The sequence below is a fragment of the Ornithodoros turicata genome, chromosome 1 (genome assembly GCF_037126465.1).
Source record: "Ornithodoros turicata isolate Travis chromosome 1, ASM3712646v1, whole genome shotgun sequence".
NCBI lineage: Eukaryota > Metazoa > Arthropoda > Arachnida > Ixodida > Argasidae > Ornithodoros > Ornithodoros turicata.
Window position 1 is genome coordinate 77,792,496 of NC_088201.1, and position 15,935 is coordinate 77,808,430.

The window sequence follows — 15,935 nt, forward strand, 5'->3', positions numbered from 1 at the left end:
GTAATCATATGCATATTACTACTAAGCATAGCAAGGCAACTAGCGGGTGGGGATCCATAGTCAGGAGATTTATGTGCAACAAGAAAAGACATAATAGTAGCTTGTGTGTATTGTATGTCATTTGTTATGCATGCTGTTTATCCCCTGTGTATGTATATGTGATGCACTAAAAGCATGCTATGTTGGAAGTTGTCCCGATAAACTTCGAAGGAGTGACAAAACAAATAAAAAAAACTGCAGAGGAAACATCGAGGCATCTTCCTCAGTAATATGTTGTCTCACTGCATGCTTCACACGTTCTTGTGTATCTTCAAGGTTCCAATTGTACACGAACAGCCAGATGGAAACCATCGTTGCAGCATCCCAGCCTGAAGAACAAACAACTGAGCAACAAGAGACAAGTTCGGAACCTGCACAGACCTCACAGAGAAAGTAGCCCAAAAACCAGACTGTTATGATGCAGGTCCTAGAGCTTTAAAAAGCTGTGGAAATGAGAGCTACAAAAGCTGAAAAAAGGAAGGAAGATTTCAAAGCAAAGTACTGAGGCTGCAGGAAGGAGTTAATAGAATGCAACAAGAAATGCTTCGATAGATGGTGTACTGTGGAAAGAGCTAACATTTTCTTCAGTTCATACTGTGTGTTCCTCAAACTCAAGCAAATGTTTCCTCCTTCAAAGAAATGTTTCATTCGATGCAGACTTATTTTCAATCATCGCCACCACAATAATTTTCTTTTTTCTATAACAGAGAAATCTTGCATACATAGTTTGTTTTTTAGCTTTATAACAGTGCATTGTTCTTGCAAAGCTTCATTAAATGTATATGTGTAATGCATTATGTCAGTGATTCTCGGCTTTTGTTACTTAAGCTGAAAAGGGGTCATTGCGTGAAAAAAAAAACACACACAAAAAAACAAGAAAACATAGGCATATTACCGTAGTTATAAAATCTACATATAAGGAAACATGACAGTAAAATTATCCACTTTAGAGAAATGTACTTGCCCGCAATAAATATGCTGTCATAGTGTTGTAAAACGTTGTTGGATTGATTGAGATTTAAATAAATGTGGAGGTGTTCGGGTCAGGTGCTCCAGAACTCGTGAATAGAGAACAGTAGAAAAGCCAACCTCAAGATGACGAAGAGGCAAAGAAGAAAAAACATACAAAACAAACAAACAGGGTCCACCTGATGGATGTGTCCAGTAATTGAAATAAGAGTTCAAATGAACATAGACTGTAAAATGTCATTGGTGTTGCTTTCTTCATCTTTTTTTTTTTTTTTTTCATAATGTGGACATTTGTTTCTTATGATGGATAGTTTTTGCCTGCTAAAGTTGCAGCTAAGTGCAACGGACATGACCGAACCTCATACAACAGGACACACAGTTGCCCTTGGCTGCACATGTACACGTACACAATCTCCCAACTCGTAGAGCTAGGGTGGCTTTTCCTGACGAGGGAGGGAAATCGTCCATGTTATTGAAGCATGATGGGCGCTTTCAGCACCTCTCATCTAAAATCATTATTATTTGCTACGGCAAAAATTTTCAATACTGCACCGTTTTGCTATGCTAATCAATCTAATTGGTTTATGGGCATTAAAATAATTTACTTCACAAGCAAATGCTTAGCATTTAAGCAGGGTTTGTTTAATGCTGAGATGTCCTTTGGTGGAGACAATTGTGTTGGCCTTTTCGAGGCCCTTTTTGGTGTGGGGGTGACGCGTTAGATGTCGACTTCATGAAGGCGTTGCTCCATAAATGTGCAATGCGATGGCATCCTGCACACGTGCCCCACCTTCAGCGGAAACTGGTGTCGAATGTTGTGGCATTTCCCTGACATGACGGCGGTAGTCCTGCATTCTGTCCTGCACTGTCATTCATGCCTTTGCACATGTTATGTAGAATGCTGCAACCTCTAATTATCATGATTATCATGTCAAGTTATTGATGTTGCATTCAATCCCCTTTAGAAGGATGCAGAGTTGTGCTTTCACTCTCCCAAAGGCATTTTCAACCACCTGTCTTGCATCTGACAGTCAAGCATTAAATTGCTGTCAGAGTATAGCTTCATCATATACGGCTGCAAAGGAAACACTTGGTCACATAGGATGACTAGACTCACGATGAACCCTTGCATTGTCTCTAAGTACCAGCCCTTGTAGTTGTAATAGTCTGAGCCTTGGTTCTTTGAGAGCACATCTCAATGTGGCATCCGTCCAGAATCTTGAGAGAGTCCTGTTACTCCGTCAAACCGACGTAGGTGGCTCTGCTTGTGTTGTGAGCTTCACAAACTGGGATTGTAGTTTGTACAATCACTAAGTAAAAACTCCCAGTACACATAGTTCACAAAATGCCTGCTGACACCAAAAAGGCTGTTCTGCAGATGCAAATAGGCGATAAAGGGCACCTCCCACTCTTTTGCAAAGGCACAGCCTGCCTCATGTCCGTGTCTCGCCTAGCTATGCTTTGGCAAACACCCACCATGTAGCTGAACGTTGCACAGGTGACGCGATAGTCCCGATTCGGTTTAAAGAACTCGTCAGCGAGGTTGGGCAGTGTGGTTTCCGACCAAGACGCTGGCCGTCGATAGCTGCGCAGTTGCTTCTCCCTTGTGCACAATCGCAGGGCTGTTGCTGTCAGAATTTTCACCTGTTGCCGTGCTGGTTTCCGCTTTCGTCGCTTATCTATCGCGCGCGCACAGCATCCAGCTCACACTCTGTTTTCCTCAGTCGAGACTGGAAGTAGGGGAGGTACAGAAAAACATTCCTGACCCTCTGTCGCACCACGTCGTTCTTCGGTTTGCTCAAACACATCGCTTGTCCAACAGAACGTACACGCACAGTAGAGACACGGCAGCACAAGAAATATTTACACGAAATATGTAGAACTCAACGAGGACAATGACATGTACAACAAAATAAAAGTCTAAATAACGCGGATAAGAAAAATGCACGGCGACGCACGAAGCGACGCGAAGCGAAGTACAACAGAAGCGTTCGTGCGAATTAGTGTTGTGAACATATTTCGCGATTCCGCTGAAATGTAAATTTGGAAATGCGAAACAGTAGTAAAAATGTCGAGTTGCGTACGAAATCCTTCCAATACACCGTAACACACGTTCTTGGGGCATTATACACCTCTAGAAAGCGTCAAAAGCGTTATCTTTTTCTGACGATGTAATATTTAAAATTGTTATGGGTTTTGGGGTTTCTCTGTTTGCTCATCAGCCGACGCTGCTAGCGCTGCTCTCAACTGAGCTCACAGAAGCCCGTGTAACTGATTTCGTTGCTCAGTTCACTCAACCGTGGTTGAGCCATTCGACTGCAGTCGACTCAACCGTGGTTGAGAAAGCTAGTGTAACTAGGGTATAATTCAAGCACCAAGGATGTCAGGGTCTTGGTACTTCACTTGAAGTACACTTTTTTAATGTCATTTGGTCATGACGGCACGTGCCCCACAGAGACATGGATGATCAAGGACAAAACGACTGGCTACTTGTGAGCCTTTACAGGAATCACACGATTCACATGAAATAAGAGCTTACCGGTGGCTCCGGCAGGAGACGGTACGTTTATTGTGTGCATCTCGCGACAGTCCTATGGCGAATTCCATTGAGACAGCAGACTCTGCCCCACAACACGTGTTGGTCAAGTGCCTACTTTCTGCGGTGTCATGTGGATTTATGTCCTCAATGGCATTCAATTTGCCCCCTGCAGGTGCAAAAACGCATCTTGGAGAGTGCTCAGCGCTGCAATCGGATTATCCTTTCTTGGATTCGATTGAACACGCTGTGCACTTCGCAACATAGCCGATCCAGGGTTCCTCTGAAACGCGACCTAATACATGGTACAACCCGCGGTTTCTTGGGGCAGCAGTAATGCTGACGCCACCCACACTACCAACACGGAAACACCCTCAGACCTTACCGCCCTCATTTGTGGCGCGTATTCAATCACCCTCTCGTTTTGCGACATGCCCTCCCAAATTGGTTACTCAAAAGGTATTGACCCTCGGAGCAAATCTCTTGTCTCTCCTCCCTCAATGAAGCACTCCGCGGCTGACCTGGCTGATCGAATTTTTGCAGCTCCCCGGAGCAATACTTGACCCCATCTCTGGCAATGAGATTGGCCATTATAGTCCCTTGGACGACAGGTTACGTCAAGCTTTTGAGCTGTTTTGTGTTTGGCCACTTTACCCCGAGCACTTGTTTTACTCGGTACAGCAGCAATGTGCTCTTACACGCAGGGAAAGTATGATACTGCGCTACTACGTACTGTATTTCCAGCGGGATGGCTACCAATTCTGCTGTTGAAGATGTTTTCTGCGACAGTAGTGCCATACCTTCTTTCCTATGCAGTCGAACCACAAAAGCAGGTGCTGAGCCTAATGCCGTCGTCGATCCGTCAGTGCTGCAGTGCTGCTACACTGACGCTCCATCGAAGATAGACAATGCTGTCGCAGCACTGCTGTGGGCAAAGTGGACTTGGGGTGGTGTACTCCAGGCACGGAGATGCAAATCTGCGGTAGCTCTCGAGTTTAAGGGGGATGCTGAGTCGCTCTCGGAGGCTGTGTTTTTGGCAAGTTGCAGTCAGAATTTTGGCATCTCAATTTCCGTGCCAGGGGGTGCTTGTCATGGCGCATAGGCAGGCGCAGATAGTGGCGCACTATTTCTTGCGTTCACGGCACGTCTACAGGCAGTTCTCTAGCATCTGCTGTTGCCAAAACATTGGAGGTGGCTCGAGGTGCCCCGAGGCAGATTTTCAGGCCTCTTGTTAAAATCTCTGTAGTGTCCTCTCTGCTGTGTTGCTTATCCCATAGAGTACAGGTATATGGTAAGCCACCATTTGCCGAATAAGCGCCCGATGTACCGTAAGTATGGACTTCGTTGACATTCCCCAACGGGGGCCGGAGAGACGTCGAAAGATGTTGACCCGTGCCTCAGACCGCTCCTGAAGATGTTTTATGTCAGCAGACCATGATAATTGTGCGTCAATGATGACTACTAAGACGCGGTATGAAAACACCATCTGAATTGGCAGACCATTGAGAGTAAGCTGAAGACTCTTCCTTCTTTTTCGAGTAAACGAGAGAAATACAGTCTTCTCGACAGATACGTCCATGTCTGTGTCCGAGAGGAAGGATACCGCGCAATCTATCGCATTCTGGAGTCGCTGTTGCAAAGCAGGCAATTGCGACACGGATGGCCATATAGATATATCGTCAGCGTAAATGATGATGTACACGTTCTTGTGTAAACGGCGCGGTAAGTCTGCCATGATTACATTGAACAGCAGAGGGCTTAGGACCCCACCCTGTGGCACTCCGCTACCGATGTTACTGAGGTTACCGAGGTACCTGTTCCCGTCCTCGGTCTGTATGTACACAGACCTTCCTTGAAGGTAGTCAGCAATCCACCGCAGAGCCCGAGCCCTTATCTCCCGAATGTACAGGCCATGTAGCACGTATCTGTAGCTCATCGTATCATATGCTTTTTTAATGTCAAGGAAAGATGCCAGAGTAGTTCGGTTCTGGGCGCGTTCGTGTTCAACAAAAGTGACGAGGTCTAAAACACCATCCATAGTAGCCCTGCCCTGTCGGAAACCAGACATACATTGCGTGCTTGCTTATTATGAGGTATGGAAGGACAGCCTTCCTCGCGGAGGCCTGCTATCCAATACCTTCCTTGATAAGATAATTGGCCTGAAACACTCTATATTCCTGGGAGATTTTCCTGGTTTCAACAAAGGTACCACTTTATTGATTTTTCAGCTTGGGAGCTTGCCGTCGTTCCAACTCTTATTAATGATGCCTAACGATGCCTTCAGAGCGGAGGGTCAAAAGCCAGCGATGTGTTTCTATGTAATACCCTCCGGACCTGCGGACCTCCGGACCCTTCGGGGAATGAAATAAAGAGCCCCTTCACAATACGAATCGAAATCCTATGGTATCCAGAAAGGTGAAGAGAGCTTTGAGGGCAGAACGTTGGTGGACTGGATGTGGCCAGGGACCAAGCGATTTTGTGTGAGAGAGGAGGCGAGAGTCGACCTCGTTAAGGGATCCGGACAGTATATTACAGTACGTTAGTAAGTGAATAAAAAGTGACAAAGAATATTGACAATTACACGCGTTCCAGGCTGGTACACTGATACACGTAAGTTAGATCGACACAGCAGGAACGGTTTGCGCTACCGACACTCTAATACACAAGGAAATGTGAAACATTGCACATTCGAGCTTTTAAATTGCCGTAAGTTATACTTGTGGCGGCCTGTGGACGACGACGACGCGCCTCTGCTGCAGCGGGCTACTGCGCCCGCCAGCCAGTTCTACCGGCACTGTCCTAGCGTACTGCCACGCACATCTGCCCGCGGGGACATTCGATCATCGCCGGTTAGGACTCGTGTAGAGGAAAACCACCTCCTCTACATTTGGTGACCCGAACAACGAACACCATGTTCGGCGTCATAATTCGGCCATTCACAATCCTAAATTTTTCCGCAAACCAGCAGCGAACCACCTTCTAGCAGGCAAGTCGCACCGGGACCACGTTCCACCGGAGACCTGCAGGGAAACCAGAGCAAGCTCATTTTACGGCCTCCACCTGCGTCATGATGGTCCTCCCCGGCATTTCTCTGACGACAACAAGCATTCACGCTCTTGTACCGGTCGCGGTACTGTCGCCCACTCAGCAACAATCACTCAACGCAACTCAACGCACTCACTCAGCAACACTCAGTAGCAATCAACGCTCAGGAGGGATCACTCAACACAACTCAACGCACTCAACGGAATCAGCAGCCACTGAACGCAATTAGCAACCACACAACCACTCGGCTCTCCCACGTCATCTCTGGAACCCACCCGGGTCGCAGCGCTCATGTACCTGACATCCCGCTGCTGCCGCATCAGCTGCCACAATCACAAAGACGTGTGTCCAGTCGTCCATCATCCACGAGTCCTCCTCATTCTCCTCTTCATGGTATCGACGCGGACCTAAACCGCATGCACGGCTGTGCGTCTGAGGTGAGTGATGTGGCGGCCCGTGGACGACGACGACGCGTCTCTGCTGCCGCGCGCTACTGCGCCTGGCAGCCAGTTCCAACGGCACCATCCTAGCGTTAGGCCACGCACATCTGCCCGTTGGGACATTCCGTCATCGTTGGTCAGGACTTGTGTAGAGGAAAACCATCTCCTCTACATACTGCTTTGCATATTCGTATGTAGAGCCTCCTTGAATTTAGGCAGAGGTGTTTACTGATGCAGACACAGAGCAGCAGGAAATTGTAGCATCTTTCAGAAAATTTAGTGGCATTATTAACGTGTGCGATTCTTTCTAGTTACATTTTGAAAGCCTACAGGTACTGACGAGAAAGAAAAGAAGACGCAAGCTCCATCAAGCAGCAGGGAACGCGATCGCTGCGCGGGATTTAACTTTGCAAGTGTACTTTTCAGCATTTTTCCGGATCATAAGCACTTGTTGCAAGTGCAATTCAAAGTTTTCACGTTTGTATCACGATGGGAGTCATGTTACGAATTCCCAGAAGGCATCTTCTGTTGCTGCTGCTGCTGAAGCCAATGAGTCTGATACACCAAGTGCTGTAACAATGATACAATGAGGAACGAAACACAGGAGCGGCCCTCCCGCCAGCTTTTTATTGGGACGGGCGTGGCAATCTTCGCGTTGCGTTCTGGTGATGATGATGATGATTCAGGTTTTCCTGGCGCATAAGCGACGAAGGCCATAATGCGCCAAGACAATGGTAAAAAAAGTACAAGTTAAAAGTATAGTGATTTAGTTAAAACAAAGCTTTACAGTTCGAGGTTGCGTTCTGGGATGCTCTTGTCTAACACGTGACCGCCCATGTGAGCCCAAGAACATGGCGGGTCCCATCACATAAAGTGAGTGAGTGATTGAGGTTTTTCTGGCGCATGAGCGACTACGGCTATTATGCGCCAAGACAATGATAAAATGTTATCTATTTAAAAAGGGGAATAATTCAGTTAAAATTTAGTTTAAAGGTACTTGATGCAACCAAGATCGTTTAAAAAATTGTATACGCAATTAAAAGTAACCAGGGGCTCATCACCCAGCAAAAGTGCGGGATGGAAGGGAATGTTATATAAAAGACGGGAAAGTGGCGGCGACTGTGAGCTTCGTGGAGTGGGCACATTACCAGAATATGCAGAACAGAAAGCGGTTCCCTGCAAGGCACACACTGGGGTGGATCCTCCTCCCGTAAAAGGAATCCGTGTGTCAGGTAGGTGTGGCCAATACGCAACCGAGCTGACAGAATTTCGTGAAGCCGGTTACTGAAAGCATGTGTGGGCTTGCCTATGTCATGTTTGATTAGATGGAGTTTATTAGTGTTCTGTGTGTTCCATTGTTTTTGCCATTTCTCATTAATCGTCTTTCGTGTGACTGAGCGCAAGTCTTCAGCTGCCACTTCTGTAAATGCGAGGTCGCCAGACAGTGCCTTGACAGCGCCCTTGTCGGCTTGCTCGTTGCCACGTATACCCATAGGTGGGCATTTTGGTGAAACCTCACTCGCCCTCACCCTCGCGGCCCTCACAGGCACATGCCCTCACCGCCCTCACGAGCACATGCCCTCACTCGCCCTCACCCTCACCGCCCTCACGAGCACAGGCCCTCACTCGCCCTCACCCTCACGGCCCTCACAGACACATGCCCTCAATCGCCCTCACCCTCACCGCCCTCACGAGCACTGGCCCTCACTCACACTCACCCCCACGGCACTCACAAACGCAAGCCCTGAGGGTCTTACCCTCATAAGGTCTCCTGTGAGTGCACTCATGAGGTTGTTCCCCTCATGAGACCTGCTGTGAGTGCACTCATGAAGTCTGAGGGACGCCAGGTCTCTGTGAGTGAAGTTACTGGTGAGGCCTGAGGTATGTGAGGTCAGTATGAGGGCATTCAGAAATGAGGTCAAATGACGCATACCAGACGCGCGCAAATTAAATTATGAACATTGATGATATGGTTACACTGGCTGTGTACACTTTAAAGGGCTGGTGTGCACGTATTTAGCAATTTCATCTACGTCGCGCTGGGAACACAGCAAAGCGTCCTGAGCTGACTGATTACTTGGTGATATGGTTCCAGCGACCCAACTACAGGCAGGGTGCACCTTAAAGGACTGGTGTGCACGTTTTTACAAATTTAGTCTATGTCGCGCTGGGAACACAGCAAAGCGTCCTGAGCTGACTGATTACTTGGCGATGTGGTTCCAGTGACCGAACTACCGGCAGGGTGCACTTTAAAGGGCTGGTGTGCCCGTTTTTACAAATTTAGTCTATGTCGCGCTGGGAACACAGCAAAGCGACCTGAGCTGACTGATTACTTGGCGATATGGTTCTAGTGACCGAACTACCAGCAGGGTGCACTTTAAAGGGCTGGTGTGCCCGTTTTTAGCAATTTGGTATACGTCGCGCTGGGAACGCAGCTAATCGTCCTGAGCTGACTGATTAGTTGGCGATATGGTTCCATCGACCCATATACAGGCAGGGTGCACAGGGCTGGTGTGCCCGTTTTGAGCAATATCGTCTACGTAGCGCTGGGAACACAGCAAAGCCTCCTGAGCTGACTGATTACTTTGTGATAGGGTTCCAGCGACCCAACTACCGAGAGCGTGCGCTTTAAAGGGCAGGTGCGCCGGTTTTTACCAATTTTGTCTATGTCGCGCTGGGAACCCAACAAAGCCCAGGACACTTGGCTGTGTTCCCAGCGCGACGTAGATGAAATTGCTAAAAACGTGCACATCAGCCCTTTAAAGTGCACCCTGCCAGTAGTTGGGTCGCTGGGACCATGTCACCAAGTAATCAGTCAGCCAAGACGCTTTGCTCTGTTCCCAGCGCGACATATACGAAACTGCTAAAACAGGCACACCAGCCCTTTAAAGTACACACTGCGTGTAGGTGGGTCGATGGAACCATATCACCAACTAATCCATCAGCTCAGGACGCTTTGCTGTGTTTCCAGCGCGACGTAGATGAAATTGCTAAAAACGGGGACACCAGCCCTTTAAAGTGCACACTGCGTGTAGTTAGGTCGCTGGAACCATATCACCAACTAATCCGTCAGTTCAGGACGCTTGGCTGTGTTCCCAGCGCGACGTAGATGAAATTGCTAAAAACGGGAACACCAGCCCTTTAAAGTGCACCCTGCCGGTAGCTGGATCGCTGGAACCATATCACTAGTGCCTTCATAATTTGCCCACGTCTAGTAAGCGTCATTTAACCTCATTTCTGAATGCACTCATACTGACCTCACACCCCTCAGGCCTCACCAGTGACTTCACTCACACAGACCTGGCGTCCCTCAGACCTCATGGGTTCACTCACAGGAGGTCTCATGAGGGGCAAAACCTCATGAGTGCACTCACAGGGGACTTCGTGAGGGTAAGACCTCATGAGTGCACTCACAGGAGACCTCATGAGGGTATGAACCTCATGAGTGCACTCACGGATGGCCTGATCGCGGGCTTGCCCTCTCTCACCCTCACGTCAAAGGCGTGAGGTGAGGGTGAGGGGCACTCATGAGGGCCCTCATGAGTGAGTTCGCCCAGCTATGCGTATACCTACGTGACTTGGCACCCAGCAGAGTGTTAGAGCGAAACCTTTGTTTGTAATTTGGCTGAATAAATGCTTGCCTGTTGCACAAACGGGTTCTTTTGTTTCCGTAAGCTACATATAGCTTGTAGACAGCTCAGGGAATCAATGTACACGACTGACGTATCAATGTCAGAGTGTAACACATGATTAAAAGCAAGGATCACAGCATATACCTCTGCACTGAAAATGGAAAAAGTGTTTGGCAGGCGGCGAGACACAACAGACGTGCCTGTGACCATTGCACAGGAAACTTTTGAGCCCGCTTTAGAGCCATCCGTGTAAAGGGCGACATGGTCTCCAAAACTGTCCTTTAATGATAAGAACTCCTGCTGGAGCACAACTGTAGAAGTTTATTGCTTTTTATATTTTAATAACGATGTGTTGTGTGTTGTTGGTGGTTGCCATGGGGGAAGCCTCCCACCACTTGCTACTAGAGTCACCCTGCCCTGGTCAGGGAAGCCGTAAGCTTCCATTTCCAGGGACAGTCGCATACTAAAAGGAGCGATGACAGAAGGTCTGTTCAAAAACAGCTGCTGTAAACGGGTTTCTGTGGCACAGGCTAGGGCAGGGTGCTGCGGGTAAGATCTCACCTTCATTGCATATGTAGAGGCAAGGTAAGATCTCCGTTTTTCCAGCGACCATTCATTGCACTCTGCATACAAGCTTTCAACTGGAGATGTTCGAAAAGCTCCTAACACCAGACGGAGACCCTGGTGATGAACTGGGTCTAAAATCGCCAGGGCAGACCTCCGTGCAGAGCCATAAACCAAAGACCCGTAGTCAAGCTTTGAGCGAATGACGGAAATATAAATACGACGCAGGACTTCCCGGTCTGCACCCCAAGACCTGTGCGACAAAATCTTGAGTATATTTAAGGCCTTCATTGACCTGACTCTGAGAGTTTTTATGTGAGACACGAAATTGAGCTTTTGGTCAAAGATGACACCAAGGAATTTGTGTTCAGGCATGACAGTAATATCCTGGCCATTCATTCTGAGTGTGGGCTCAGGAAACACACCCCTCACTCTTGAGAATGGAACACAAACAGTTTTCTCGGGAGTAAACTTGAAACCGTTTTTGGTGGACCAGTCTGAAAGTTTGTTTATGGTGAGCTGGAGCTGTCTCTCACACCTAGAAACGCTTGTGGAAGAACAGGATATTTGAATGTCATCCACATATAAGGAGTACGTGACAGACGGTGGAAGTTCATGGACGACAGAGTTCATCTTTACAATAAAGAGTGTTACGCTTAGAACAGACCCCTGCGGGACTCCATTCTCTTGTGTGAACAGGCGGGACTGTACAGTTCCCAGCTGCACCCTAAATGTTCTCCCCTGAAGAAAGTTTGCAACGCAACGGAAGAGTCGACCACGTATCCCAAAAGAGTGTAGGTCACGAAGGATGCCATACCGCCAGGCGGTATCGTATGCCTTTTCGAGGTCGAAAAAGATGGATACACAATGCTGCCGTCTGACAAGGCCTCCCTAATAACAGTCTCCAAACGCAATAGCTGGTCTGTTGTTGAGCATGCAGTTCTAAAGCCACGCTGATATCGGTCTAGGCATTCATTTTCTTCAAGGTAGTACATAAGCCTGCAGTTCACCATACGTTCAAAAGTTTTTCTTAAGCAACTGGTAAGGGCAATAGGCCTGTAACTGCTTGGACTGGAAGGACTTTTCCCTGGTTTTAGCAGTGGAATGATGATCGCCTCCTTCCAGTGGGACGGGAGGCAGCCCTCATTAATGAGAGAGTTAAAGAAGCATAGAAGAGTTTCTAGCGATGAAGGTGTTAAATGCTGCAGCATAGAGTACGTGATGCGATCTGGCCCTGGAGCTGTCTGTTTTGAAACGCTCAGTGCTCTTAAAAGTTCTGTTATGGTAAAAGGCCTATTGTAAGCGTAGTTGTCGCCAGTACCACATGACAGGGTGCACTTCTCGGCAGAATCCTTGATCTTCAAGAACTCCCGTGTGTAATGAGCAGAAGAGGAAACGTTTTGGAAATGTTCACCTAAGGCGTCAGCTTGGTCTTCGATGCTCTGACACGTGCTTCCATTTATTTGCAGAAGTGGAACAGAGAAGCTCTTGTAGTCGCCTCTGATTGTTTTCAGTCTGTCCCATACAAACTTGGATGGAGTGCTACTATTTAAGGTGGATACGAAATTTTCCCAAGATTGCCGTTTCGCTTGTTGCCGTGTCCACCTTGCTTTCGCACGGGCTCTTTTAAAAGCGAGTAAGTTTGCTGGGGTTGGGTTAAACTTACCCCATGCACGGTTCTGTTCCCGTCTGGTGTTCGCACAATCACTCGTCCACCAGGGCTTGCAGCGTCTAGGAAGACGACCTGAAGATTGCGGAATGGATTTAGTGGCTGCGTTAATAATAATGTCTGTAATAATGTCATTTGCTTCATTAATGCCGAGTCCATGAAGTGATTCTGCTGGCAGAATGGCTTCTTGTTTAAAGGAGCCCCAATCGGCAAATTGTGTTTTCCAACGCGGTGGTCGGGTAGTGAGGGTAGCTGCCAGTTGATTGAGTTTTAATACAAGAGGGAAGTGGTCGCTACTGTAAGGACTGTCGGCAACTGTCCATGAAATGTCTTGAAATACAGATGGACTACATAGTGAAATGTCAATAGCTGAGAAAGTCTGTGAAGCCGAATTGACATGTGTTGCACTCCCTGTGTTGAGAAGGCAGACTGGCAAAGATGTTAGCATTTTCTCTAACATCCTACCTCGTGTGTCAACCTTTGAGCAACCCCACAGAGGATGGTGTGCATTAAAATCACCAAGCAGCAGAAAAGGCTGTGGCAGCTGTCTGAGAAGGTCTTGAAGTTGCTTTTCTTCAACCTTAGCTGATGGTGGCAGGTACAGAGAACACACCGTCATCACACGGTCAGTGCAAATCTGCACTGCAACAGCCTCAAGATTTGTAGAAAGTGGGACATCTCTCGTGGGGAGTGCTCTCGCCGTGAGGATGGCCACACCTCCAGAAGCACGTGCAGCATTCGTTCGGTATTTTCTGTATACGTTCCACCGTCGGAGGTGGCATGGATTTTCAAAGTTCGATTAGTTTCTTGAAGACAAAAACAGACAGCACTGTGTCTGTCTGATCGATGTCATCAAGATTCCCCAGAAGACCACGACAGTTCCACTGAACGATACTCTTGCAACTGGAAGTCATTAGGAGTAAGCAGAAGAAGGGGATCAGGAAGGACTGAAATGCAACCTGAAAACGTGAAGACCCTGTGAAATGTTGAAACATGAATGTGGAGAATCAAGGAGCTTATATCCTTGGTGGAGGGGCCTTTTGCTGTTCTTTGCCTTTCAGACCCCGTCCTCTGCCGGTGTTTTTCTTTCTCTGCTCTTTGCCCAAGGACGAAGTAGTACTTGGAAGACTCGATGACGACTTCTGCGATATGCAGTCGTCATCATCGACATCCATTTCTTGACTTGTACTTTGGGACGGGCCCTTGGCAATCCCGTCCCCAAACGGAGGGAGATACAACAACCTCCTTTGAGGCTATGGCGGCCTCTCCCTGGGTGATTGGCTGTGTGGCCACTGGAGGGAGCACCTCTGTGACCCTCTCTTTGAGTTGGGAAGTGTGGTGTGGAGGCCCAGAGGTCTGGGTCTCCACTGAAACTCTGAGTGGTGCCACTCCCCTGCGCACCACATCAGAGAAAGTTCCTTTCTTCTGGAACTGTAACTGGGCTCTCGCTGCTCGGTACGTGACGTTTTGCTCAACCTTTATTTTGAGTACCTGTTTCTCCTCCTGCCAGAAAGGACAGGATCTGGAGTACGCGGGGTGGCTACCTTCACAGTTGGTGCAACGGATATCATTTGAGCCTGTCTCTGATGAGTGGTCTTTGCAAGCACACCTTGCACAGACAGCCTGTCCACGACACACATGCGAACCGTGGCCAAACTTCTGACACTTGTAGCAGCGTCTCGGATTGGGGATATATGCCCTCACATGACAGTTTAGATAGCCAGCTTTGATTGTTGATGGAAGACTGTGGAGCTTGAAAGACAGGACTACATGTTTCGTGGGAATCTCTTTCCCATTTCTGCGCATCACGATTCGTTTTGCCGAGACTACACCCTCGTCAGCCAGCCCTTCCTCAAGTTCGGAGTCCAAGCATTCAAGTAGTTGGCTCTCAGATATCACACCTCTTACGATGTTCAAAGTGCAGTGAGAGCTTACGGTTACAGCTGTTTCTCCGATGTGGGTGAGGGAATACAGTGCATTACTTTGTTTTCGGTTCTCCACTTGGACTTGAATGTCACCACTGCTCAGCTTCTTGGCGCTGTAGTTCTTGCCAACTACACTTTCCAATGCTTTAGCAACTGCAAATGGTGACATTTTCGAAAGTGGTTTTGTTTCGTCTTTGCAGTGTACCAGGAGTATCTTTGCATACCATGGTTCAGGTTCAGGTCTGTATAGGAAGGTACTCTTATGCTCGGTGCGGGACCTTTTCAGGCTCCGATCATTGGGTGGTAAAGAATTAGAAGCCATACATATAATGGAACTATTCGGTGTAAAAGTTCTGCCGCCCACCACGGAGCCCAACCAGGGGACCGCGCCTAGCGCCGTAGCAGATACGTTCACACTATACCCACGTGCAGCTTCTGGAGGGTGAAAGACTGCCCAAGGTTGACCCTTGCCGCCAAAGAAGGTGAAAAGAGAAAGGGAGCAAGGGGGGAGAAGATAAAGAGAAAGCAATGAAAGGAGAGATGGCGACTAGCTGAATAGTCCTGGCAGGGCCTTCCAGGACCACCCGTCTATGGGAAGCAGGGGCCAAAGCAGTGTGTTGTTTTCCCGGAGGGGCCCCGAAGGGTCCAAACCAACCTCTGACTTCACTCAACTGCCAGGATCCCCCTTTCCCCAGACACAAGAAAGCCACGCACAGCTGTACGTGGGGGTCTCCCTCCTGCGGCGACCCAACCGTTGGTGCAGGAGGGGGCTACTGCGGCTGCTGCCGGGCGATGGGGGCGCCAAGTTCCCGACACCAGGATCACATAAAGCAACCGATGAGAGCTGCGGTTGTCTTAGCCGTTCAGGTATCATCATTATGTATGTTGAACGCGCGTGTGCAGTTTTATTTCTGTGTGGTTGGATGTTTGTTCTTCTATTACAAGAATAGCCACGAATTTCAGGGCGGGTACGCAGGAAGAGAAACGTCAAGCGTGGCAGAGGTGATGACGCGCGCGTTGAGAATGCGTATATATTCGTCGCAGTGAATGTTGTATTATTCCTGTGTTTGTAGGGTCACAAGGAAAGCTAGCAACTGTTTCAGTTTTAACCCTCAC

The 15,935-nt window shown here is 48.2% G+C and overlaps 1 protein-coding gene across 1 annotated transcript; it reads right to left on the reverse strand.

Annotated features, from left to right (window-relative positions):
* Positions 1 to 14,055: 14,055 nt before the first annotated feature.
* LOC135377280 (uncharacterized) lies at positions 14,056 to 14,988 on the reverse strand. Its single transcript, XM_064609603.1, has one exon. The coding sequence runs from the start codon at positions 14,986 to 14,988 to the stop codon at positions 14,056 to 14,058; it is 933 nt and encodes a 310-aa protein (XP_064465673.1).
* Positions 14,989 to 15,935: the final 947 nt, after the last annotated feature.